Source organism: Oncorhynchus tshawytscha, linkage group LG01 (genome assembly GCF_018296145.1).
Source record: "Oncorhynchus tshawytscha isolate Ot180627B linkage group LG01, Otsh_v2.0, whole genome shotgun sequence".
NCBI classification, from domain to species: Eukaryota; Metazoa; Chordata; class Actinopteri; order Salmoniformes; family Salmonidae; genus Oncorhynchus; species Oncorhynchus tshawytscha.
The window spans coordinates 42079204-42103942 of NC_056429.1; the positions used below are offsets into that span (position 1 = coordinate 42079204).

Here is a 24739-nt window from a genome sequence, read left to right on the forward strand (position 1 = left end):
CTTTTACTTCAATCTGGCCACTCTACCATAAAGGCCTGATTGGTGGAGCGCTGCAGAGATGGTTGTCCTTCTGGAAGGTTCTCCCATCTCTACAGAGGAACTTTAGAGCAGGGGTCAGGGGTCCTTCAATGCTGCAGACATTTTTGGTACCCTTCCCCAGATCTGTGCCTCGGCACAATCCTGTCTTAGAGCTCTACGGACAATTCCTTTGACCTCATGTTACGGTTTTTGCTCTGACATGCACGTCATCTGTGGGACCTTATATAGACAGGTGTGTGCCTTTCCAAATCATGTCCAATCAATTGAATTTACCACAGGTGGACTCCAATCAAGTTGTAGAAACATCTCAAGGATGAGCAATGGAAACAAAATCAATTTTGAGTGCCATAGCAAAGAGTCTGAATACTTATATAAACAAGTTATTTTTTGTTATTTGTTTTATGTAAAATCTACAAACATTTCTAGAAACCTGTTTTCGCTTAGTAATTATGGGGTATTGTGTAAATTAATGAGGAAAACAATTTCAATCCATTTTAGAATAAGGCTGTCACGTAACTTGTGTGTTTTGGCTCGTATTAACACCTCCTATCCTCTCTTTCTACAGTGTGGAGGGTGAGGTTAAGCACTGTGTGATTTACAGCACGCAGAGGGGCTACGGCTTCGCTGAGCCTTACAACCTGTACAGCTCTCTGAAAGACCTGGTCCTGCACTACCACCAGACCTCCCTTGTCCAGCACAACGACTCGCTCAATGTGCGCCTGGCCTACCCTGTCTACGCACAGATGCCCTCATCCTCCGGCCCTGCCCCACGGAGATGAGCACCCCCCCCCACCCAGCCCCAGGATGGATGAGGGGACAGGGGGTGGGGGGGTAACTATTACCCAGAACCTGAGAAAATCCCTGAGATGGGGGGGAAAGTGGGAAACACTTGCTGCGACACACACGTCAGCCACCTTGGAGTTATATATATTTTTACTAGAACAATTGGAGGGCATTCTTTCTAAAGACTGCTTGATTTGCACAAGGACGTTTTAAATGTTTGTGAATGTGAAAAAACTGAAGGAAAAGAGAAGAGCCGAGTTTTAGGTGACCATGCTGCAACCTAAACTCCAGCCAGGGCTCTTTTACAGATTTAACGACAACACGAAGACGCTCAATTTTAAGGCTTTGTTTCCTGTCGTCCGTCTGTCGCCCCAATTTTTTCTTTCCTTTTTCTTTTCTGGTTTTGTTCTCTTTCTTTTTTTATTTGGACAATTTATTTTGTTCACCGCTTGTTTGCTAAATGCAAGAGATGATGATTATAATGATGTCGAGTGTATGTTCTCTGTCCCTTTCCGAATCAGAAGCAAAAATAATGTAGCATAACAGACAAAAGACGCTTGTTCAGTGTCCCTCCATATAGACTGCTGCTGAAGGGTTGGGGGGGAGGGTGAAGGTAAGGGAGAATCGAAGGGAGGGAAGAGTCGAGAGGGGTTACAAGCGAGAGAAAAATGTTTTGTAGTCTTAAAAGAAGGAAAAAAAGCTTGATTTTATACTAACCGTAGATGGAGAGTGAGTTTGTTTTCTTGATGGCTGGATCATATTTCCTATGACACATTGTAAGTCATGGTAAAGTCATGTCGTTATAGTCACCTACAGAGACCAAAGTTGGCATGGCCAGAAACAAGTCCATTGTGTTTTTATTAGTCTGTATGAATGGAGAAGATTGAAAAAGAGTGGTTGCTTTGTTTAATACCACACACGAAACAGAGTTTGGGCCCAGTGCTCGTGCACTATAAGCTCTGAGGGGATGGTACGCACAGACGGAGACGGTCGGTAGGTTTGACCGTCTAGACGGCGGTCATGGGTCGGGGTAGAAGCACTTATCTAAGAGGAGAGCCCAGCCAAGGCGGCACCGTACGGTTTGACACCAAATCCCAAAACTAAGGAGAAACAAATGACCTTAGAACCTGAAACATGTTTGTTTTAAACAAAATATTATTTGTAGTATATGCTAATGTCTGTTTAAAACAAACGGGGAACCTTTGAGATAATAGACTTTGAACTGTTTTAGTGTACACAAAGCAGGTAGGGAGGGGGGAGTTTCAAATTGAAGACGAATGCTTTTGATGATGATAAAAACTTGAAGAAAGTGCAATCCAACAATGTATTATGATTATTTAGGTTAGCAGTCACCCGGAGAGCTGAACGAACCCAGCTTCCAGACAGACTCGCAGGAGAGATAATCAAAGTGCACATTGAAGCTTTTGAATATATATTGCTTTTCTTTTCTTTTATTTCCTTTTTTTTGTTTTGTTTTTGTTTGTGTTTCACTCAAACTTCTTACCCAGTGCTTGACTTTAAGACCAGTGGAAACATTTCTGTTGAAAATAAAATATTATAACATCGCACAATAAATATTGACAAAATGACAAACAACCACAATGTGCAATTTTCCAGTCTATTCGGTCACCTCTACTCCCTGATATGAAACTCTCTATTCTGATTGGCTGTTGTTTGGCCACTGTGTTACCATTGGCTCTCCTTGCTGCCTATCTAACCAGCAGCCCCTGAGACAGACAATGGACCAGTGATGTCAAATATGGTGGATAAATTAAGATAGTTCACTCAGGCCATTTACCATTGAAAATAAATTGACAATTTCTGGTCTACTTAACTGGGTGTTTCCACAGACACCAATAGACACCAGTCCTGTCTACTTAGTTCATTTTCTTTCATTGAACCAGAAAAAAAACAGTGAGTGGGTTATTTCACTTCCTCATCCATCTCCGAGTGTCCCTGGGGTCCTGTCTCTCCCAGACAGTTGTCCCCTCCCTGCCTGTTAATCTTAGGCCATATTTAAGGCCTTGTTGACAGGAGAGGGTAGCGCTGCAGCAGAGGGGTGATTTAATGACCCTGGAATAGAACAAACACAGTGATTTTTAATCAAGCCCCCTCCAAATTTGCACCTTACTGGACAAATGTTTTGGCTCAATTGGGGGTAAAGACACCACTCCAGTGAGGTTGACTACCAAAATTGATCTAACAGATTCAGAGTTACACATAAAAAAAACTGGATTCAAATAAGCAACTCTCTTGTCACACTTTGAAAACAAGAGAGTTGTATATTGTCTGGAGTCTTCACTAAACTACCAGTGGAAATCAGTGAAGTGTATGGGGTCACACCAGTAAGAACCAGTGCTCAGTGTGTGTGAGAAGGAAAGTTGAGGCCATGTTATCTAAGCCATGTGGTGGCGGTGAAGTGGAATCATCATGGTGAATGAATGAGTGAATGATACAGTCTTGGTAAAAGCCCCCCGAGTATCTATCTCCCTGTATCTCCTCCACAACGACACCATACGCTTCTGCGAATCATCTTTATCTAACATGCACTCCCACCCCTTGGAGTAGTGCACTAAGATAAGCCAGATGAGGCAGTGGGGGGGGTCACTAGGTCACAGTCAGTGCTGAAAGCCCTTGATAAAGAACACATGCAAGGGAGGAGGAGGGAGAAGGTGTGACACTCCCTCTCAAGACTAGAGGAGAGATGGGTTCTCCCGTATTCAGTCTCTCCCTGGTCTGTATGTTCTGATGTGCCTAGTAACAGCTGTTAGGGTTATGGTGAGGTTTAGCTCTTCTGTATAGAGTGTAGTGGGGTGTGATATGGTGTACTGGGGAGGGAAAGGGGTTAGAGGTCATGTTGAATGTAAAACTGGATCAGGCTGTTCTGATAGATGGACGTTTGTTTGTGTCTCCTCGTCCCTGTTTTCTTTGGCAAGGACCCTCATGCAGGATGCTAGGATACCCTTTTGCCACAACAGTTTCATAACAAAACCCACTTTAATCTCTGGACTGGTAAAAAAACAGGTTTAACAACACCCAGACAGTAGACCTTTTGTCATTAATTATAATGGTGTCTACCTGGTTCTAATCGTGTCTATCCACCTCAGTGGCCCTGCTCTGTTAGGTTTGTCCACTGAGGTAGCTCAAGAGCCTGTCTATCTTCACTTCAGTCTCCTCTCCTTCCTTATCCTCCACCATGGTTTGAAGGTTGTTATTTTGTTGACTTTTAGTTCTTTCTTTTTTTTACTAGGAGCCCTATAGGGCCCTAACTCTATTACTTGAACTATTGCATTGCTCACTGTTGAATGTCTTTATATAGAAATATACATATATTAAATAAAATATCTGTTTTGTTGTTCTATAGTAGTGAGCGGGACTGGGTTGACTTTTAAATATATATAATTATAACATGTTTATGTCACAGAAACAGAAATACAAGTAAGATTCTTTGCAAGGAGGGAAAGATACTCAGAAATATACTAAGATTACGTTTGTTGATGGGGGGGGGGGGCTTGTCTGATATCGCAAACATCACTCTTCAGAGAAGACAGGGTGCATCCGAAATGGCGCCGCATTTCCTATATAGTGCTTGGGAATCGCGTGCCATTTCAGACGCAGACACGGTGTGACTCTGTCTCATCTTCAGTTGTTATTCTCCACTGTGAGACAAAGCATTTCCTTTACTAATCTATGATGCTGAAAGAACACATACTATTTTTGTTCGTGATTTAGTTGTTCCTCTACTCCCCCTCCCCCCGGCATTGAGACCAAAGATTTCAGTTGACTTTATTTTTAGCCTTTAGATGTTGATAGTTTGAAAGGGATGTTTGTTTCCATGTTACATGTCATTTCCATTGCCTTGTTTCCAGAAGAACTCAGAAGTTAATATGGTACCGTAGCTAGAGGTAATCAGAGTGAGTGAATATGGGTAGCCTAGTGGTTAGAGTGTTGGTTGGACAAGTAACCGGAAGGTTGCAAGTTCAAACCCCCCAGCTGACAAGGTACAAATCTGTCGTGCTGCCCCTGAACAGGCAGTTAACCCACTGTTCCTGGGCCATCATTGAAAATAAGAATTTGTTCTTAACTGACTTGCCTAGTTAAATAAATGTCCCATACAGTTAGCTAGAATCCCCTGTTAGTGATAATGATGTTGCTAATTAGCAATAAAAGTCATTATTATGAAGTATAATAGTAATGCATTATTGGGGATAGGTGTTCCTTGGTGATTTGAGGTATTCGATCTATACCAAAGAACATTTGGATGTCCTTACCAAGCAGTGTGGTTAAGGAGGATATTTTGCCACACCTCTGTCTTTTGTCTATTCAAATTAGACTGATAGTTTTCACCGCTCTGAAAGTGATGAGAGATAGAAGGCAGATTTATTCCTATGTCAGGGTTTAATTTGAATGATTTAGCAAGTCTCTGCACCCATGATGTGAGTGGCTTTATTGGTCTACAATATGTGTGCCGTTGGTGTGATTCCTCTTTTAGTTTAGTTTGTGAAAGACCTCTTACTTCACCAAAAACACTCCCTGTGTCTTGTCTCCTTGTTTTCTCACAACACAGTCATATATTTGCACACGTTGATCCAGTCGGACGTACGGTTGCTCTCTCTCTCCCTCTCAGCTTTGGAAGGAAGTGAATAAGACAGATACACTTTAATTTCCCCTTGTGTCTAGTGGTTTGTCTTAAAAAGAGAAGAAGTGATTGTCGTTCTTCTGCGGGACAGAAAGCAAGTTTCCCTTAAGTTCTTTCACTCCAGAATGCATGCGATATCCCTTTCCTTTTCTGTCAAGGGTCAGGGGTCAGGGACAGAGGAGTAATGCGTGAGAGAGATGTTCTGTCTGAGATTTAGTGTTTTTATTAAAGAACAGCACCTTTGTGTTTCTGTCAGTGGGATATGACTTGGGACAAGGTGTGCTGCACATACTACCAAGACATTTCGAAGAGGTTAGGACGAACCAAAATATCTTATTCCCCAAGTTTACTTTTTGACTGTTTTAATCGTTTTCTGTGTGAAAACAAAACTCTTACGTTGGAGTACAGGTACAGGACAATGCAGGCTTAGGTTTCCTATAGCACCACAAGACTGTTATATAGCTATAATGTCTGTTGTTCTTTTTCTTCTTGCCCCTCAAGCAGTTCTGCAGAGTTTCATTTGCAGCATGCAGCCAGTGGGGGTTTGAATATGTTGTGATTCTCACCAGGAGTCGTGTGTGTTCTTAGCACTGCTATCTGATCACAATACCCAGCACAGCTTCATAGGAGTACAGCTTCTTATTAAAAAAAGAAAAAGATTTAGAAAGAAAAAGAGAAAACAATTGTTTGTTAGAAAAAAATGTGTGTATCACACTGTCCCCTATCCCTCTTTTGACATACGTACAGATCCAGCATGCATCTTTGGTACTCGTGACTGTTGTTTTTGTGTTTAAAAAAATAAAAAATTGGAAAAAAAGAGGTGTTTTAAAGAAAAACGGTTGTTTGACTGTTCATGGTGTATTCCGATCTGATTTGAATCCAGCTAACTAAACAAGTCACTGCTTCCAGCTGAACCAAGTTACAGTCCTATTATTGTCCGTTTATAGCGTCATAAGTATGTAATACTGAGAAAGATGAACGTCACAGCAATAGAAAACGTGTGTTCATTGCGGTCTGTTTGGCATGTTGAAACCAACACGTTTCCCCATATCACAATATCTGTCAATGTTTGAGACCGACAATATAATATGCTTTGAATGTTTGACCTGTAAAGCATTTACTGGGTTGCTTACAGTACACAACTTGAAACTCACATAATCAAACAGTTATTCTTATTTCACAGAATGCTCGCAGAATTTCTTTAACACCAGCAGTTTTTGTTATGTAGGCTACTTCTTAGACAAAATACAAGCAATATGACATTGATCTACTTTTATTTTTCTGTCTGCTTACTTTATTTTGACAATTACTGCTAAGTAAGTACCTACTCACATAGACGTTCTGGTATATAATTGTGTGTTTCTGGAGCGCCATTGTGGTGTTGTTGCATGTGGATTGTGATGGTGATGACTTTACCTTGTACAGCCGGCTATGAGTGGTGCTCTTACTCTCCAGACCAGTCAAACAGAGACTTCTTTCTCAGTATTACAACGACGACATACATACCGTGCTTTTAGCTTCTATAGGTATTCCCTTCATCAGTTTAAAGTTGTTTTAATAACGCCACGGTACACTACTTCACTTTCTCGTATCTGTTGCAATGGTTTGTGTATGTTGTAAAAATCTCCATTTGTTATGAACTCAACTCTTGTACGTTATCAATGGAACTTCACTATATTCATTTCTCTCGCAGAATAAAGAAAATATTTTATTCAAACCTCCTGTTGTCTCTGTGTTGTCTTGTGGGTCAATTAAACAATAAGGCCCGAGGAGGTGTGGCATACGGCCATTATAGAAGGAAAAGAAACGCACACCTATTTAGGCGAGGTGCTGGCTAGCGGAGTAGAATACTTGAAAATAAAAGTGTTTCACACTTTTTTTTCTTTCACACTATACACCCTCGCCTTTGGGGAGGGTGTATAGTGTGAAAGGCCGAAACACCCTAGGAACCAAAGGTACACTACTGACGATGCGCTCCCCAAATTTCACCACGCTCACTGTTCATTAACTCTTGGAAGTGCTTGCACAAAGGATAGTAACATCTCATCCTGTGTTCTTGGAATCAAGGTGTTTTTCACATGACAATTTGATAATATATCCGTCAGGGCAATTGGTTTCTCATAAGAAGCGATTAGAAAAATGGCTACTTGTGTACATGGAGCCACCATGTGACCACTTGCTAAATGTGGTCCCTTACGGCTATTCTTCAACATAAATGTGTAAAAAGACGTCACAATACTGTAGACACCTAGGGGAATACGTAGAAAACGTAAGCTCATTCGTAGCTCATTCACAGCCATATAAGGAGTCATTGGCATGAGGCGGCTTAAAAAAATGCGGCACTTCCTGATTGGATTTTTATCTGGGTTTCGCCTGTAGCATCAGTTCTGTTGCACTCACAGACAATATCTTTAATGTTTTGGAAATGTCAGAGTGTTTTCTGTCCAAAGCTGTCAATTATATGCATAGTCGAGCATCTTGAAACAATATCATGTTTAAAACGGGAACGTTTTTTTATCCAAAAATGAAAATACTGCCCCCTAGTTATAAAAGGTTAATGCAACCGCTGTTTCAGATTTCAAAAAGGCTTTACGGCGAAAGCACACTTTGCGATTATGTTAGGTCAGCGCCTAGCCACAGAAAACCATACAGACATTTTCCAACCAAGAAGAGGTGTCACAAAAGTCAAAAATAGCATTAAAATGAATCACTTACCTTTGATGATCTGCATCTGATTGCACTCCGAGGTCTCCATGTTAGACAATAAATGTTTGTTTTGTTCAATAAAGTTCATCTTTATGTCCAAATATCTCCTTTTTGTTCACGCGTTTAGTCCAGTAATCCAAATGCACAAGGCGCGGGTACTAAGTCCAGACGAAAAGTCAAAAAAGTTCCATTATAGTTCGTAGAAACATGTCAAACGATGTATATAATCAATCTTTAGGATGTTTTTATCATAAATCTTCAATAATGTTTCAACTGGACAATTACTTTGTCTTTAGAAACGAAATGGAACGGAGCTCTAGCTCACGGCCGTGCACAATCAACAACTCATGGCTTTCAGCCAGACCCCTGGTTCAAACAGCTCTTATTCGCTCCCCTTTCACAGTAGAAGCCTAAACCAACATTCTAGAGACTGTTGACATCTAGTGGAAGCCTTAGCAAGTGCAATATGACCCCATAGTCACAGTATATTGGATAGGCAATCACTTAAAATAACTACAAACCTCAGATTTCCCACTTCCTGGTTGGATTTTTCTCAGGTTTTTGCCTGCCATATGAGTTCTGTTATACTCACAGACATTATTTTAACAGTTTTGGAAACTAGAGTGTTTTCTAGCAAAATCTGGGCCTGAGTAGCAGGCAGTTTACTCTGGGCACCTTATTAATCCAAGCTACTCAATACTGCCCCCCTGTTCCCAAAGAAGTTAACCCGATCAGGTGGCAGTGATTATTTCCTGTAACAAATCAACCTATCAAATATCTTAGAAAATATCCAAAAACTAATGGAACCAAGTTCAATGTTTACTTTTGTTCCACTTCGTCTGTAAAGTGTAGTGTCCCAATACTGCATGATGCATCCTTACTAGGCTACTAGCTACACTATTAACCATTTCCTGTTGTTTTTACGGTAACTTACAGGCAGACCGTTACTAGTGTACCATACTTTAAAGTATCCAATACTATTACATACTGTAATATGTTTATGGTAATTGTAATGAATGAATGAATGAATTAAATTACTTAAGGGGAGGTGGGGTTTGTATGTTACAGTATTTTACTGTAATTACATTGGATTAGTGCAAGCGAGTACCCTCAGCAGCACACCTTTTTCTGTAGCCCCTTAAAAACTCACCTGAATCAACTAAGTTGAATTAGGTGTGCTTGCCCGGGGCTACAACAAAAATATGTACTGTTTGGGGTACTCGAGGACTGGAGTTGGGAAACACTGTTCTAAAGAAGGCTTCAAAACTGGCAGTGACTACAGGCAGAGAAGAAGAGGTGAAGCGAGAGGTTTTACTCCACCCAAAATATGTCTATGAAAATAATTTCACAAACTGAGTAATTTTTGTATATAGGTCAATGAAAGAGTGTAGAATTTGGTCAACAAAAATTGTATTGCTAATTTGTTATGTGACGCTTATTTGATCAATTAGAAGTTTCGTTATGGTTAGATTATTATTAATTCACTGATATAAATGGTCTCGTGGCATTTAAGCAATTTAGAAAGAAAAACGACTTTATATCGGAGTCGTGCTTGTTGTCATATAACTAGATAGGGGACTCATTATGGATATAATCTGTTTTAGCATGGACATTGCCATTGAGGGCTTCCACCATTTTAAAGTAGTCAACTGGGTGTGGATTCCTATAAATTGGGAGCAATTAGCAAAAGAACAAGAAAATGGAATACTTTAAACTGGAGATATCCTCAATGCCGCTGCCCATGCTGTCCCAGACACTATAATGGCACAGGTACAAAGATGAGTCCTCTATCTATCTCTATGGCCTGTTGTTCACACGCGCATCTTCCCTCCCATTGGCTAGAATGGTCCCACCCAATCCCGCCTCCTCTGCCTTCCGTTGTTGAGGATTGTATTTCCATTGTTATAGTATTTCTATTGTTATAGCAGTCACTTGCCAGCAGCATACCTGCATATCACTGCTGGCTTGCTTCTGAAGCTAAGCAGGGTTGGTCCTGGTCAGTCCCTGGATGGGAGATCAGATACTGCTGTAAGTGGTGTTGGAGGGCCAGTAGGAGGCACTCTTTCCTCTGGTCTAAAAATATCCCAATTCCCCAGGGCAGTGATTGGGGACACTGCCCTGTGTAGGATGCTGTCTTTCAGAAGGGATGTTAAATGGGTCTCCTGACTCTCTGAGGTCATTAAAGATCCAATGGCACTTATCGTAAGAGTAGGGGTGTTAACCCCGGTGTCCTGGCTAAATTCCCAGTCTGGCCCTCAAACCATCACGGTCACCTAAATAGATCCCCAGTTTAAATAAATCCCCAGTTTACAATTGGCTCATTTATCCCCCTCCTCTCCCCTGTAACTATTCCCCAGGTTGTTGCTGCAAATGAGAATGTGTTCTCAGTCAACTTACCTGGTAAAATAATGGATAAATAAATCAAATAAAAAAACTTAGCTAGCTTGTCACTAAGATAAACAATCTTAGCTACAGGGCAAAACAGACCAAAGGACATGGCAAATACTCAACCATTAAAGGTTTGCGACTTGGTGCCACTCCAATCTGTCCCCTATTGTCGGGGCACTATTACCACATATCAGTTAAATAGGTACAGCACTCTCATTAACGGGTGCCACAAATTAGTGTCTTACAAGGTACACCTCAAAACATATTAATGAGCCAGAAACAACAATACAATGGAACCACTAGCGGCCAAAATATTTTTGTCACTCCAAAAATATGGTACTGCATTCTGTCGGGTGGATTTACAGTATGCTGTAATATAGTGCTTCACAGTATTTTATTGTTGATAAATGTAAAAATGTACCATAGAAATCACAGTTTTTCACAACAGTGTAATATTCAGTGTAATTAATTTTGTAAATAATATATATATTGTACATACATTGTTTGGTTGGTTCACTTTAGACCTTGATGTCGCTCAATCATATCACTCAGAATTGTTTGAAAAGTTGGCAGTTGCCATTCCCAAAATGCTGTGCCGTTACAGTAATGTACTACTATACCAAAGTTTCTTTGGAATATATGGTATCATTTACTGTGTAGGCCTATTTACTGTAAATTATTTCTATGGTACTTTACTGTTTGTTTTATTATATAATTATAATAATTATATATTACTGTCAAAACAACAACAAAGATTTAAGCATGGTTAAAAGGTTTTTCACATTCCAAAAATACGGTATGATACTGTATTCTGTGGGATGGAATTACAAGCCATTTCGAAATGCAGAAAAAAAAACTTTCACCTCTTACTTCAGAGAATGTGCTTTGATTTTGTCAACCTTGTGCTCTTTGCGTGGCATTCTATTTTGAACATTCACATATACACTAAGTGGACTGCTACTGTATTTTATGTAGCATATGTTATTAAAGTAAAGCCCAAAATGCATAAAATATTACGGTAACGTCCAAAATAAATCTAATATTTCCTGGACGTTTAATATTTTCCTACAATGCAATTTAATTTTGGTAATCTCCTGTATTCAGTTTATACAGTATGATACTGTTGATTATACAATTATTTACTGTGAAAATAACAGAATGGTTAGAAAAAATTCAAAGGCATGCTTTCACATATGAGAAAATCGCATGTTTTTGCTCATCCAGTTGCATTCATAAAAAAAGATAAAGGAATAGGGGTACATTGTAAAAAAAAAAGTAGAAGAGCCTTGTGGTCTTGTCAAATAACTGTCATGTTATTACCCTCGCTGACAGGTGGCGTAGGCAACTAAGGCGGTTGACAGAGTATTTGGGGTATAGTAACCATAGTTTGAGGCCCCTTCTCGTCAAGCTTTTGTGGTAAAGTGGATGATTATAATAATGCATATAAAATGTTGTACATGTAAGTGTAGCCTACATAATACATTAAGTGGTGTTTTTGGTCTTGGAAGACATTGACTCAGCTTTGAAATAAACTTGATTAAATTAGCACAATTCGGAGAAATATCAGAGCGTCACTCTTGTGCGCTCCAGCAGCACTGTGTCGGTCTGCAAGAGGTACTCCATGAAGCTCCTCCCTCTAGAGCACACGTGTAAAACTCATTCCACCGAGGGCCGAGTGTCTGCTGTTTTTCGCTCCACCCTTGTACTTAAGCAATGAATTAAGGTCACTAATTAGTAAGGAACTCCCCTCACCTGTTTGTCTAGGTCTTAATTGAAAGGAAAAAAACTAAAACACACAGACACTCGACCCTCTGTTGAATGAATTTGACACTCCTGATCTTGAGTCTAACATATGGAATTGTTTTAAGATGGTCATACCAAGGATAATTTAGCTATTTGAGTTTGAGGAACCCTTATGTTATGAAACAAATATATATAAACCAGTTATTTGATGAAACATTGATTTTGGCCTTACTGCTATTATCCCATAGAAACACATTGAAATACAGTTACATACATGGATAAACAGAGAGTAACAAAAACATAATCGAAAGGAAGTTTGTTCTGAAGTGTCTGTCCTAGATCTGAGATATCAGGAAGATCAGGAAACAATTGTATTTATTTTGACATCTAGCTAACCCCTTGTTATAGGCACTAAACGATCTCCATATATATTGTACTTCCATTCATTTATTTTACTGGTACCGCGACGAGGTTGGCAGCAGTTGCTGCGATGGCTGCTATCTGTCCAGTGATCCTGCCGGCTAAGGATCTGAGAAGCTGCATGGCATAGCAGTTAGCCTATGTGCTAGCTGGCTATCAAGCTAGCAGGGTCTTCAAAGGCTAACCACGATGTAGTTAGCCTTTGTGGCTGGGACCGCAAATTACCCCAGGCTGTTTGTTGCTTTCCATCTGCCCTGCAACCTTCCCTACTTCTTCTTAAGAGGTGCAGGTTAGCATTTTTCATCATGAATCGTGTTCTGGAGGCAGCTCTGCAGAGTGGTTGCTAGCTGACATAGCCACAGTCATAAAATCAGATTTTAAACTTAAACACACTGCTAACCCTATTGGGAATTTTCCAGAACATGTGTGCTCATTTCAGAGGAATTAGCAGGATGACATGTCTGTTTATTTTTTAACCATTGCTGGCTATAATGTTGCCATGCCATAATATGAAACCAAACTAAAAATTAGTGCAAGGCGAAAAGATAACGTTGGCTAAATGCCAGAGGGGATTAATCATAAAGAGGAGTTACTATGTGTGTGATGTAAGGATGTAACCTGTATAAAGAGTGTGTGCCAAGACTGGAAAGGGAGTTGTTTTCATGAACCAGCTCAGCTTTTATTATATTGTAATAAAAGTCTATTTGAACTTACAGGCTTCACTATTTGAGAAATATTATTGACTGAATATTTCCACGACATATAGCAGCCATCCCAGACAGACACTTTAGAAAACGCTCTGAAGTTTCTAAAACTGTTTGAATCTGTGTCACGCCCTGACCTTAGTATTCTTTGTTTTCTTTGTTGTTTTGGTTAGGTCAGGGTGTGACATGGGTGATGTATGTGTTTTTGAACTGTCTAGGGGTTTTGTAGGTTTATGGGGTCGTGTACTATCTAGGTGTTTATGTATGTCTATGGTTGCCTAGATTGGTTCTCAATTAGAGGCAGCTGTTTATCGTTGTCGCTAATTGGGAACCATATTTAGGCAGCCATCTTCTTTGGGTATTTCTTGGGTTATTGTCTATGTCTATGTCTATTTGCACTTTTGTATCATAGCTTCACGTTCGTTTTGTTATTTTGTATAGTTTGTTTAGTGTCTATCTTTATTAAGTGCATCCTGTGCCTGCGCCCCGCACATGCCGGGCTAGAGTCACCATCCAGCTAGGACGGGTTGTGCAGGCCATTAGCTCGAGACCTCCAGTGCATTTTCACGGTCCGGTCTATCCAGTACCACCAGTGCCAACATCATGCACCAGGCCACAAGTGCGCCTTCAGGGTCCAGTACTCCCTGTTCCTGCTCCTCGCACTCGCCCTGAGGTGCGTGTCCCCAGCCCGGTACCACCAGTGCCGGCAACACACACCAGGCCTATAGTGCACCTTGGCAGTCTAGTACGCCCTGTTCCTCCTCCCCGCACTCGCCCTGAGGTGCGTGTCCTCGGCCCAGTACCACCAGTGCCGGCACCAGGCCACCAGTGCGCCTCCAGGGTCCAGTACTCCCTGTTCCTGCTCCTCGCACTCGCCCTGAGGTGTGTGTCCCTTGCCCGGTACCACCAGTGCCGGCACCACGCACCAGGCCTATAGTGCACCACGCACCAGGCCTATAGTGCGCCTCGGCTACAGTACCCAGTCCAGAGCGTCCGGCAACAGTACCCAGTCCAGAGCAACAGTCTACAGACCGGAACCTCCTACAGTATCCAGTCCAGAGCGTCCGGCTACAGTATCCAGTCCAGAGCGTCCGGCTACAGTAACCAGTCCAGAGCCCGGCAGTAACCAGTCCAGCGTCCGGCAACAGTAACCAGTCCAGAGCGTCCGGCTACAGTACCCAGTCCAGAGCGTCCGGCAACAGTAACCAGTCCAGAGCGTCCGGCAACAGTACCCAGTCCAGAGCGTCCGGCAACAGTAACCAGTCCAGAGCGTCCGGCAACAGTCTACAGACCGGAACCTCCTACGACGGGCCGCAGACCGGAACCTCCTACGATGGGCCGCAGTCCGGAACCTACCACGACGGGTCGCAGTCTGGAACCTACCAGTCCGGATCCGCCAGAGTCTCCCTCCAGTCCGGATCCGCCAGAGTCTCCCTCCAGTCCGGATCCGCCAGAGTCTCCCTCCAGTCCGGATCCGCCAGAGTCTCCCTCCAGTCCGGATCCGCCAGAGTCTCCCTCCAGTCCGGATCCGCCAGAGTCTCCCTCCAGTCCGGATCCGCCAGAGTCTCCCTCCAGTCCGGATCCGCCAGAGTCTCCCTCCAGTCCGGATCCGCCAGAGTCTCCCTCCAGTCCGGATCGGCCACTCACTCCAGACTCGAACATCAGTCCAGTGGCGTCCTCTAGTCCGTGGTCGGCGGTGAGGGTTCCCGCTCCAGAGACATTAAGTAAGGGTGAAGTGGAGCAGGGTCCACGTCCTGAGTCAGAACTGCCACCTCAGAGTCATGCCCACCCACACCATCCCATATAGGTTTAGGTGTTCGGCCGGGGTATTTTGTGGGTTATTGTCTATGTCTATGTCTAGTTGCCTGTGTTTGCACTTTTGTATCATAGCGTCACATTCATTTTGTTATTGTGTATAGTTTGTTTACTGTCTATATTTATTAAAAGTATCATGTATTCACAATACGCTGCGCCTTGATCTCCTCCATACGACCATCGTGACAGAATCATGTCTGAGTATAACAGAACTTTTGTAGCAGGCAAAACCCAGAGGGCTAACAGTTCAGAATTTTATTTGTTTTAGGTCTGTCTGTTCAGTGGGTTCTCATTGGGAAACGATATTTCTTAGGCATGTGTTTTCAGTTCCTACGGCTTCCACTGTATGTCACCAGTCTTTGGAATTTGGTTGAGGTTATTCCTTTGTGCAATGAAGAAGTACGGCCATCTAGGAACTGGGTAGCACTGTTGAGAGTTGCACAAGACTTGAAAAGTAGGGAGGGTTTGTTGTCTTCCTGTATTGAACACAGATAGACCCGTCTTCAATTTGATCGATTTTTAATGTTTAAAAATACATAAAGTTGTATTTCAAAAGCAGTTTGAAATGTTTTGGCAAAGTTTACATGCAACTTTATAGATATTTTGTAGTGACGTTGCGCAAATTGGAAGCTGTTTTTTTCTGGATCAAACGCGCCAAATAAATGGACATTTTGGATATATTTGGACGGAATTAATCGAACAAAAGGACCAATTGTGATGTTTATGGGACATATTGGAGTGCCAACAAAAGAAGCTTGTCAAAGTTAAGGCATGTTCTATATTTTATTTCTGCGTTTTGTGGAGTGCCTGCAGGGTTGAAATATGCTACTCTCTTTGTTTACTGTTGTGCTATCATCAAATAGCTTCTTATACTTTTGCCGAAAAGCCTTTTTAAAATCTGACATGTTGGCTGGATTCACAACGAGTGTAGATTTAATTTAGTATCTTACATGTGTGATTTAATGAACATTTGATTTTCCCTGGCTTTTGACCAGGTGGGACGCAAGCGTCCCCTATACCATAAGAAGTTAATCCACCTGGCGTGTCAGATTTCAAAAAAGCTTTTCGGCGAAAGCATACCAAGCGTTTATGTAAGGACATCTCTCTCAGCAGACAAAACATTACAAACAGCTAGCAGCCAAATAGATTGGTCACGAAAGTCAGAAAAGCAACAAAATGAATCACTTACCTTTGATGATCTTCGGATGTTTGCACTCACAAGACTCCCAGTTACACAATAAATGTTCCTTTTGTTCCAGAAAGATTATTTTTATATCCAAAATACCTCCATTTGGTTGGCGCGTTATGTTCAGAAATCCACAGGATCGAGCGGTCACGACGGGGCAGACACAAATTCCAAATAATATCCGTAAAGTTCATAGAAACATGTCAAACGTTTTTTATAATCAATCCTCAGGTTGTTTTTACAATATATAATCAATAATATTTCAACCGGACTGTAGCTTCAATCGGAGAGAGAGAGAGAGAGAGAAAATGTCTGCTCCAAGCTGTTGCACATGCAAAACGCTGCTGGCACCCAGCCATCCAATGATGCGATGTGATCTTTCTCGCTCATTTTTCAAGATAAAAGCCTGAAACTATGTCTAAAGACTGTTCACAACATGTGGAAGCCATAGGAAAAGGAATCTGGTTGATATCCCTTTAAATGGAGCCGAAGGCAGGCAATGGAACAGAGAGCTTTCAGGAAAAACAGCACTTCAGGGTTGGATTTTCCTCAGGTTTTCGCCTGCAATATCAGTTCTGTTACACTCACAGACAATATTTTGACAGTTTTAGAAACTTTAGAGTGTTTTCTATCATAATCTGACAATTATATGCATATTCTAGATTCTGGGCCTGAGAAATAGGCAGTTTCATTTGGGTACGTTTTTCATCCAAACATCAAAATACTGCCCCCTTTAAGACAAAGTAAATTTGTGTTTTCATTAATTTTTACAATACAGCACATTTATGACTGACCAGCTCAAATCGGTCTGATGTAGCAAAATTTGAAATGTTTTTTTTTTACATTGGATAAAAGTAGAGACTCAGAGCTACAAAATGGTATATCGTACACTGCATTTGAGGAACAATGGCAAAGTTGTTCTGCTTTGAAACTTGTAAACTCACTTTTGAGAAAAGGGCGTTTGAAAGTTTTGGCACCTACTGGAGAGCTCTCCTTGGTCTACACCCATTCAGTATTGTTCACATCCTCTTAAGCCAGCCCCACCCATCTGGTTAAGGATTCACATGTGAGGTCATGTGCTAAACAGTGAGTAGTGTAGTAAAGATTAAGACTATAAGTGGTAGTAGCCTACATCAACGGACAATTAAAGGGAAACAGAACGTGTCCAGATAAAAATGTTATAAATATTAGATGACATTTACCCAGACACATGTGAAAGAAATGCTATAAACCCCAGCCGCATCCAGTGATGGAAAAAGTACTACGATCCTCTTCCTGTGAATGACTGGACCAAGGTGGAGCGTGAGACGTGTTCATGATATTTTATTAAAATCAGAACACTAGAACAAAAAAATAACAAAGAGGAAAACGAACAGTTCTGTAAGGAAACTAACAATACAGAAAACAACTACCCACCAAACCCATGTGGGCAAGAGCTACCTAAGTATGGTTCCCAATCAGAGACAACGATAGACAGCTGTCCCTGATTGAGAACCATACCCGGCCAAAAACAAAGAAATACAAAAACATAGAAAAAAGAACATAGAATGCCCACCTTAGTCACACCCTGGCCTAACCAAAATAGAGAACAAAGGGCAGGACAAGTATTAAATTGTCATACTTGAGTAAAAGTTTGAATAATTTCAAATTCCTTACATTAAACCAGATGGCACAATTGTATTTTTGTATTTATTTTTTAAATTGACGGATAGCCAGGGGCACACTCCAACACTCAGACATAATTTACAAACAATGCATTTGTGTTTAGTGAGTCTGCCAGATCAGAGGCAGCAGGGATGACCAGGGATGTTCCCTTGATAAGTGTGTGATTGGACAATTTTCATGTCAAAATGTAACGAGTACTTTTGGGTGTCATGGAAAATGAATGGAGTAAAAAGTACATTATTTTCTTTACGAATGTAGTGAGGTAAAAGTTGGCAAAAATGTAAATAGTTTGGTACAGATACCACAAAATACGACTTAAGTAATACTTTAAAGTATTTTTACTTAAGTACTTTACACCACTGCCCAAATGCCTTCACACCAGTACATTAGCATACTTTATATACTGTTACACATGCACTTATCACATAGTATTCCATAAGACCATGCAACCTGGGTTGAAACCTGAGTGAGGTGCACATGTACAGTACATAAACAGATGCATGCGCCATATATTTATGTGGTGGACACTTGATACGGTCACATGATATTGTTGTGGTATGTCACAAAATCATGTTACGGCCAGACATATCAATATTCATTTTATATATCAATAAGTATTGCTAAGTGGGTGGTCTCTGCAGAAGGTGTAAACGGTACAACCAAATGGTTACTTGCATAGTAGCAATATCAGAAACAGATAAATAACATATACAGTATGTACAAGAACAATATCAATGACGATATCAGTGATAGTCGAGATAGTTATATGCATAGTTATATGCATACAACCAGGGGTAAAGTGGCTGAGCAGCAGGATATTTTTTTTGTAGCAGCAACATATGGAGTGTGTGTTAGGAGAGAGTCATGTGAATAGAGGCAATGCAGATAGTGCTGATGACTTGTCTGTCCAAACCACACATGAACAAGGGAATCTATATTCGGAGAGACTGTTTCTGTCCTGCCCTTGACTTTGGTGCAGGGCATGTTATGTCCATAGCCTCTTCTTCGCAAAACTCCCTGATGTCATGTCTCTGACTGATTAAATTATGTGACAGGCTATTTTATCAAATATTATCAAATTTGATCAAATGTCTGGCAAAAAAACGCATTTTGATAAAAAAATATTTTTTACATTCAAAGGCTCTCCTGTGAAGTCATGACTTGCGACATATGCCTAGTTTCCTGAATAAGGTCACATTTATACTTTACAGCTGGCCCATCTAGTGGAAATGACTCAGTTCTGACTCAAGGACAAGACTCATCCCAATAAACATCAATCTGCTTTCAAATCTGATTTCAACGAGGGAACAATGGATGACTTATCTGGTGCAAAATAGACCTGCTATTGTGCAGGGCAGGTCGCAGGACAGATGGAAACAGCAACAAACAGGCTGCATTGTATTCGGCACAAATAATTCCCTGAATTCTAGACCTCAGCTGAATCTGGTAATGTCTTGTGTGGCTGTTGAAGAGACTAAATGACTTGGTGTTATCTTAGACTGGTGTTACCATGGATTCAACATAAGAACATATAGATGCAATAGTTGTAAAGGTGGGGAGAGGTCTGTCCATGATAAAGTCAAGCTGCAGCTGTCCCAGAAGAGAGTGGCACGTTTTGCTCTTCATTGTAATCAGAGGGTTAATATCAATAATATGCATGCCAGTCTCTTTTGGCTAAGAGTTGAGGAAAGACTGACAGGGTCACTTCTTTTTTTTGAATAAGAAACATTAATGTGCTGGAAATGTCAAATTGTTTGCATAATCAACTTACACACAGCACTGACCCAAACACTTACCCCACCAGGCATGCCACCAGGGGTTCTTTTCACCGGTCAAGGAAATATACAATATTATACAGATCCATGATTGATTGCATGGAACTCCCTTCCAACTCATATAGTGCAAGTGAACTAATAGAGCAACACCTTACGGCACAACGCCTCTCCCACATGATCTACTTGTTGTGTCTATGTACTGACATGTATGTGTAGCTGCACACTACATGTTCATGTTTTAAATGTACATAATTTGTAAAGTATTTTGTCTGTAATGTCTTTTTCGCTATGTGTCGGACCCCAGTAAGACTAGCTGTTGCCATTGGCGTCGGCTAATGGAGATCCAATAACTGTCATTCTACATTTCAAAGGAAAAACCAATATCTCACCTGGGATTCGAACTTCCCGCAAATGGCTTGAATGAGATTTGTGCCACGGATGCTAAAAACATTAGCATGTGGAAACAGTGCCAGGTAAACTAAACCAAAGTGTGGATTTCTGTCATATCTTGTCCATAGACTACTTACAAGGTATAGGAAACCAATTTGAAATGTTGTAATTTGGGTGAGCTATCCCTTTAAGTGATCTTGGGAGACATGGTTCCAGCTTTGGTCTAAAGTTCATTCAACAAGCAACATTCTGAGAGGCGGCGGAGCGTCGCTTCGGTGCTCTCCGGCAGCACTAATTTTACACCCCTGTGGCAATAGCCTGCAGTATGTGTCGGTCTGCAAGAGGTACTCCATGCAGCTGCTTATCAACTATATTTATAATCTTCATTTGCAAGGTTTTGGTTGCACTTCCTTTCACAACACACGTTCACAATAAATTGAATTCGACATCTCAAAAGAACCTTCCCTGGGATTCGAACTTGCTGCAAACAGCAAAAACGACCAAAGTCAGGTTCTCAACACTGAGCTATTAGTCAAAGTCAGCATTTGTAATTGGCTGATGAGGAATTTGTTACTGGAAATAATCATGTCCAGCTGGCCAGGTTAACATAGGCGACCGGAGTATGGTCGAGTGGGTGTGACGGAAGGAAAGTAGTGGGCATGTTGAAAGGAGTGGGTGTGTCAAAAGTGTGCTGCTATAGGTTAAACGGTTTTGATTGAGCAGTGTTGTTTTTCTTCCATTTCTTCCCAGGCAACTACCGTACATTGCGCTACCATACCACTGGAGTTTGGACTTCTGTTTATTTTTTATATTTATTTTTGTATTTTTTCTCCCCAATTTCATGGATTTAATTGTGATCGAATTACGATCTTGTCTCATCACTGCAACTCCCCAACACGCTCGGGAGAGGCAAAGGTTGAGTCATGCATCCTCCGAAACATGACCCGCCAAACCATGCTCCTTAACACCCGCCTGCTTAACCCGGAAGCCAGCTGCACCAATGTGTCGGAGGAAACGCTGTTCAACTGACGACCGATGTCAGCCTGAAGGTAGGTGCCCGGCCAGACACAAGGAGTCACTAGAGCACAATGAGCCAAGTAAAACCTCCCCAGCTAATCCCTCCCCTAACCCGGACGACGCTGGGCCAATTGTGTGCCACCCTATGGGAGTCCCGGTCACGGCTAGTTGTGACACAGCCTGGGATTGAACCTGGGTCTGTAGTGATGCATCAAGCACTGCGATGCAGTGCCTTAGACCCATGCACCACTCGGGAGGCTGGACTTCTGTTTATAAGCAAGAGGATGAGTCTGAGACATATTTCATGTTAGTTTTACACAAAAATAATAATTTTTCAGTTATGAATACTGACTATTGTTTGTTTTTGATTAAAAGTATTGACAATGGGTGCACTGTTGTTCATGCTTTGTATGTGTGTGCTTACTGTGACTGTTACCCTGATATTGGCTACTAGATACAGTGCCTTCAGAAAGTATTCATTCCCCTTGACTTTTTCCACATTTTGTTTATGGAAAATGTCTGTCCTCATCAATCTACACCCAATACCCCATAATGACAAAGCAAAAACTGTTTTTTTAGTTATTTCTGTAAATGTATAAAAAAATAAAGAACAGAATTACCCATAAGTATTCAGACCCTTTGCTATGAGACTTGAGACTTCCATTGATCATCCTTGAGATGTTTCTACAACTTGATTGGAGTCCACCTGTGGAAAATTCAATTGATTAGACATGAATTGAAAAGGCACACACCTGTCTATATAAGGTCCCACAGTTGACAGTGCATGTCAGAGCAAAGCACAAGCCATGAGGTCAAAGGAATTGTCCATAGAGCTCCGAGACAGGATTGTGTCGAGACAAGATTGTGTCAAGAGTACCAAAACATTTCTGCAGCATTGAAGGTCCCCAAAACCACAGTGACCTCCATCATTCTTAAATGGAAGAAGTTTGGAACCCCCAAACTCTTCCAAGAGCTGGCCACCCGGCCAAACTGAGCAATCGGGAGAGAAGTGCCTTGGTCAGGGAGGTGACCAAGAACCCAATGGTCACTCTCACAGAGCTCCAGTGTTCCTCTGTGGAGATGGGAGAAACTTCCAGATGGACAACAATCTCTGCAGCACTCCACCAATCAGGCCTTTATGGTAGAGTGGGCAGACGGAAGCCACTACTCAGTAAAAGGCACATGACAGCCCGCTTGGAGTTTGCCAAAAGGCATCTAAAGGACTCTCAGACCATGAGAACCAAGATTCTCTGGTCTGATGAAAACAAGTTTGAACTCTTTGGCCTGAATGCCAATCGTCACGCCTGGAGGAAACCTGGCACCATCCCTACGGTGAAGCATGGTGGTGGCAGCATTATGCTGTGGGGATGTTTTTCAGTGGCAGAGACTGGGAGACTAGTCAGGCTCGAGGGAAAGATGAACAGTACAAAGAGATCCTTGATGAAAACCTGCTCCATAGCGCTCAGGACCTCAGACTGGGGTGAAGGTTTACCTTCCAACAGGACAACTAAGCACACAGGCAAAACAATGCAGGGGTGGCTTCAGGACAAGTCTCTGAATATCCTTGAGTGGCCAAGCCAGAGCCCGGAATTGAACCTGATCTAACATCTCTGGAGAGACCTAAAATAGCTGTGCAGCAACGCTCCCCATCCAACCTGACAGAGCTTGAGAGGATCTGCAGAGAAGAATGGGAGAAACTCCCCAAATACCGGTGTGCTAAGCTTGTAGCATCATACCCAAGAACACTCAATTACTGCTAAAGGTGCTTCAACAACGTACTGAGTAAAGAGTCTGAATATTTCAGTTGTTTATTTATAATATATTTGCAAAAATGTCTAAAATACTGTTTTTGCTTTGTCATAATGGGGTATTGTGTGTAGATTGATGAGGGAAAAAAACTATTTAATCAATTTTAGAACAAGGCTGTAACGCAATAAAATGTGGGAAAAAATCAAAGGGTCTGATACTTTTCGAATGCACTGTAGCTACATCCCACACCATTCCTGGACAGTAGTGCTTGTCAAGCAGGAGCGAAGAGCCCTATGTTCCTGTGTTGTTGCCTTTCACCCCCACCTCATTGAGTAGAGACTGTATGTACATCTTGATGGTTATCAATATTACACTGAACAAAAATATAAACGCAACATGCAACAATTTCAAAGATTTTACAGTTACAGTTCGTGGTGATGAGCTTTACACCCCTCCAACTGATGCTTGGAATTGCGCATGGTGATCTTAGGCTTGTATGCGGCTGCTCGGCTATGCAAACCCATTTCATGAAGCTCCCAAAGAACAGTTCTTGTGCTGACGTTGCTTCCAGAGGCAGTTTGAAACTTGGTAGTGAGTGTTGCAACCCAGGACAGATGATTTTTACACGCTACCCTCTTCAGCACTCGGCGGTCCCCAGTGGCCTACCACTTTACAGCTGAGCCATTGAGGAACTTACTTGTTGGAAAGGCGGCATCATATGACAGTGCCACGTTGAAAGTCACTGAGCTCTTCAGGAAGGCTATTCTACTGCCAATGTTTGTCTATTGAGATTGCATGGCTTTGTGCTCAATTTTATACACCTGTCAGCAACAGGTGTGGATCAAATAGCCAAATCCACTAATTTGAAGGGGTGTCCACATACGTTTGTCTGTATAGTGTACCTTAATAAAAAGGTAGGGCCATGGATCAGAAAAACCTGTCAGTATCTGGTGTGACCACCATTTTCCTAATGCAGCGCATCACACATTTCTTTGCATAGAGTTGATCAGACTGTTGATTGTGGCCTGTGGAATGTTGTCCCACTCCTCTTCAATGGCTTTATAAAGTTTCTGGATATTGGCGGGAACTGGAACACGCTGTCGTACATGTCGATCCAGAGCATCCCAAACATGCTCAATGGATGACGTGTCTGGTGAGTATGCAGTAGATTTTGCCTGCCAATACCATTACCTCACCACCATGAGACACTTTGCTCACAACGTTGACATCAGCTAACCCCTCCCCCACACAACACCATACACATCTGCCATCTGCCCAAAACAGTTGAAACCGGGATTCACCATTGAAGAGCACACTTTTCCAGCGTGCCGGTAGCCATCGAGGGTGAGCATTTGCACACTGAAGTCAATTACAAAGCCGAACTGCAGTCATGTCAAGACCACGGTGAGGACAACGAGCACGCAGATGAGCGTTCCTGAGATGGTTTCTGACAGTTTGTGCAGAAATTCTTCAGTTGTGTAAACCCACAGTTTCATCAGCTGTCCGGGTGGCTAGTCTCAGACGACCCTGCAGGTGAAAAGCTGTATTTGGAGGTCCTGGGCTGGCGTGGTTACACATGGTTTGCGGTTTTGAGGCCGGTTGGACGTACAGCCAAATTTTCAAAAACAACGTTAGAGGTGGCTTACGATAGAGAAATCACATTATATTCTCTGGTAACAGCTCTGGCAAAATTTTTGTGGCATTGTGTTGCGTGACAAAG

General features: G+C 41.8%; 1 protein-coding gene across 3 annotated transcripts in view; it reads left to right on the forward strand.

The window, feature by feature from the left end:
* LOC112250872 (phosphatidylinositol 3-kinase regulatory subunit gamma) overlaps positions 1 to 7178 on the forward strand; it is a 293219-nt gene extending 286041 nt beyond the window's left edge. For all 3 annotated transcript variants that reach the window (XM_042321581.1, XM_042321585.1, XM_042321590.1), the window contains one exon: positions 605 to 7178. In XM_042321581.1, the coding sequence (XP_042177515.1) occupies positions 605 to 818 (214 nt within the window). In that variant the 3' untranslated portion in view covers positions 819 to 7178. The remainder of the gene's footprint in view (positions 1 to 604) is intronic.
* Positions 7179 to 24739: the final 17561 nt, after the last annotated feature.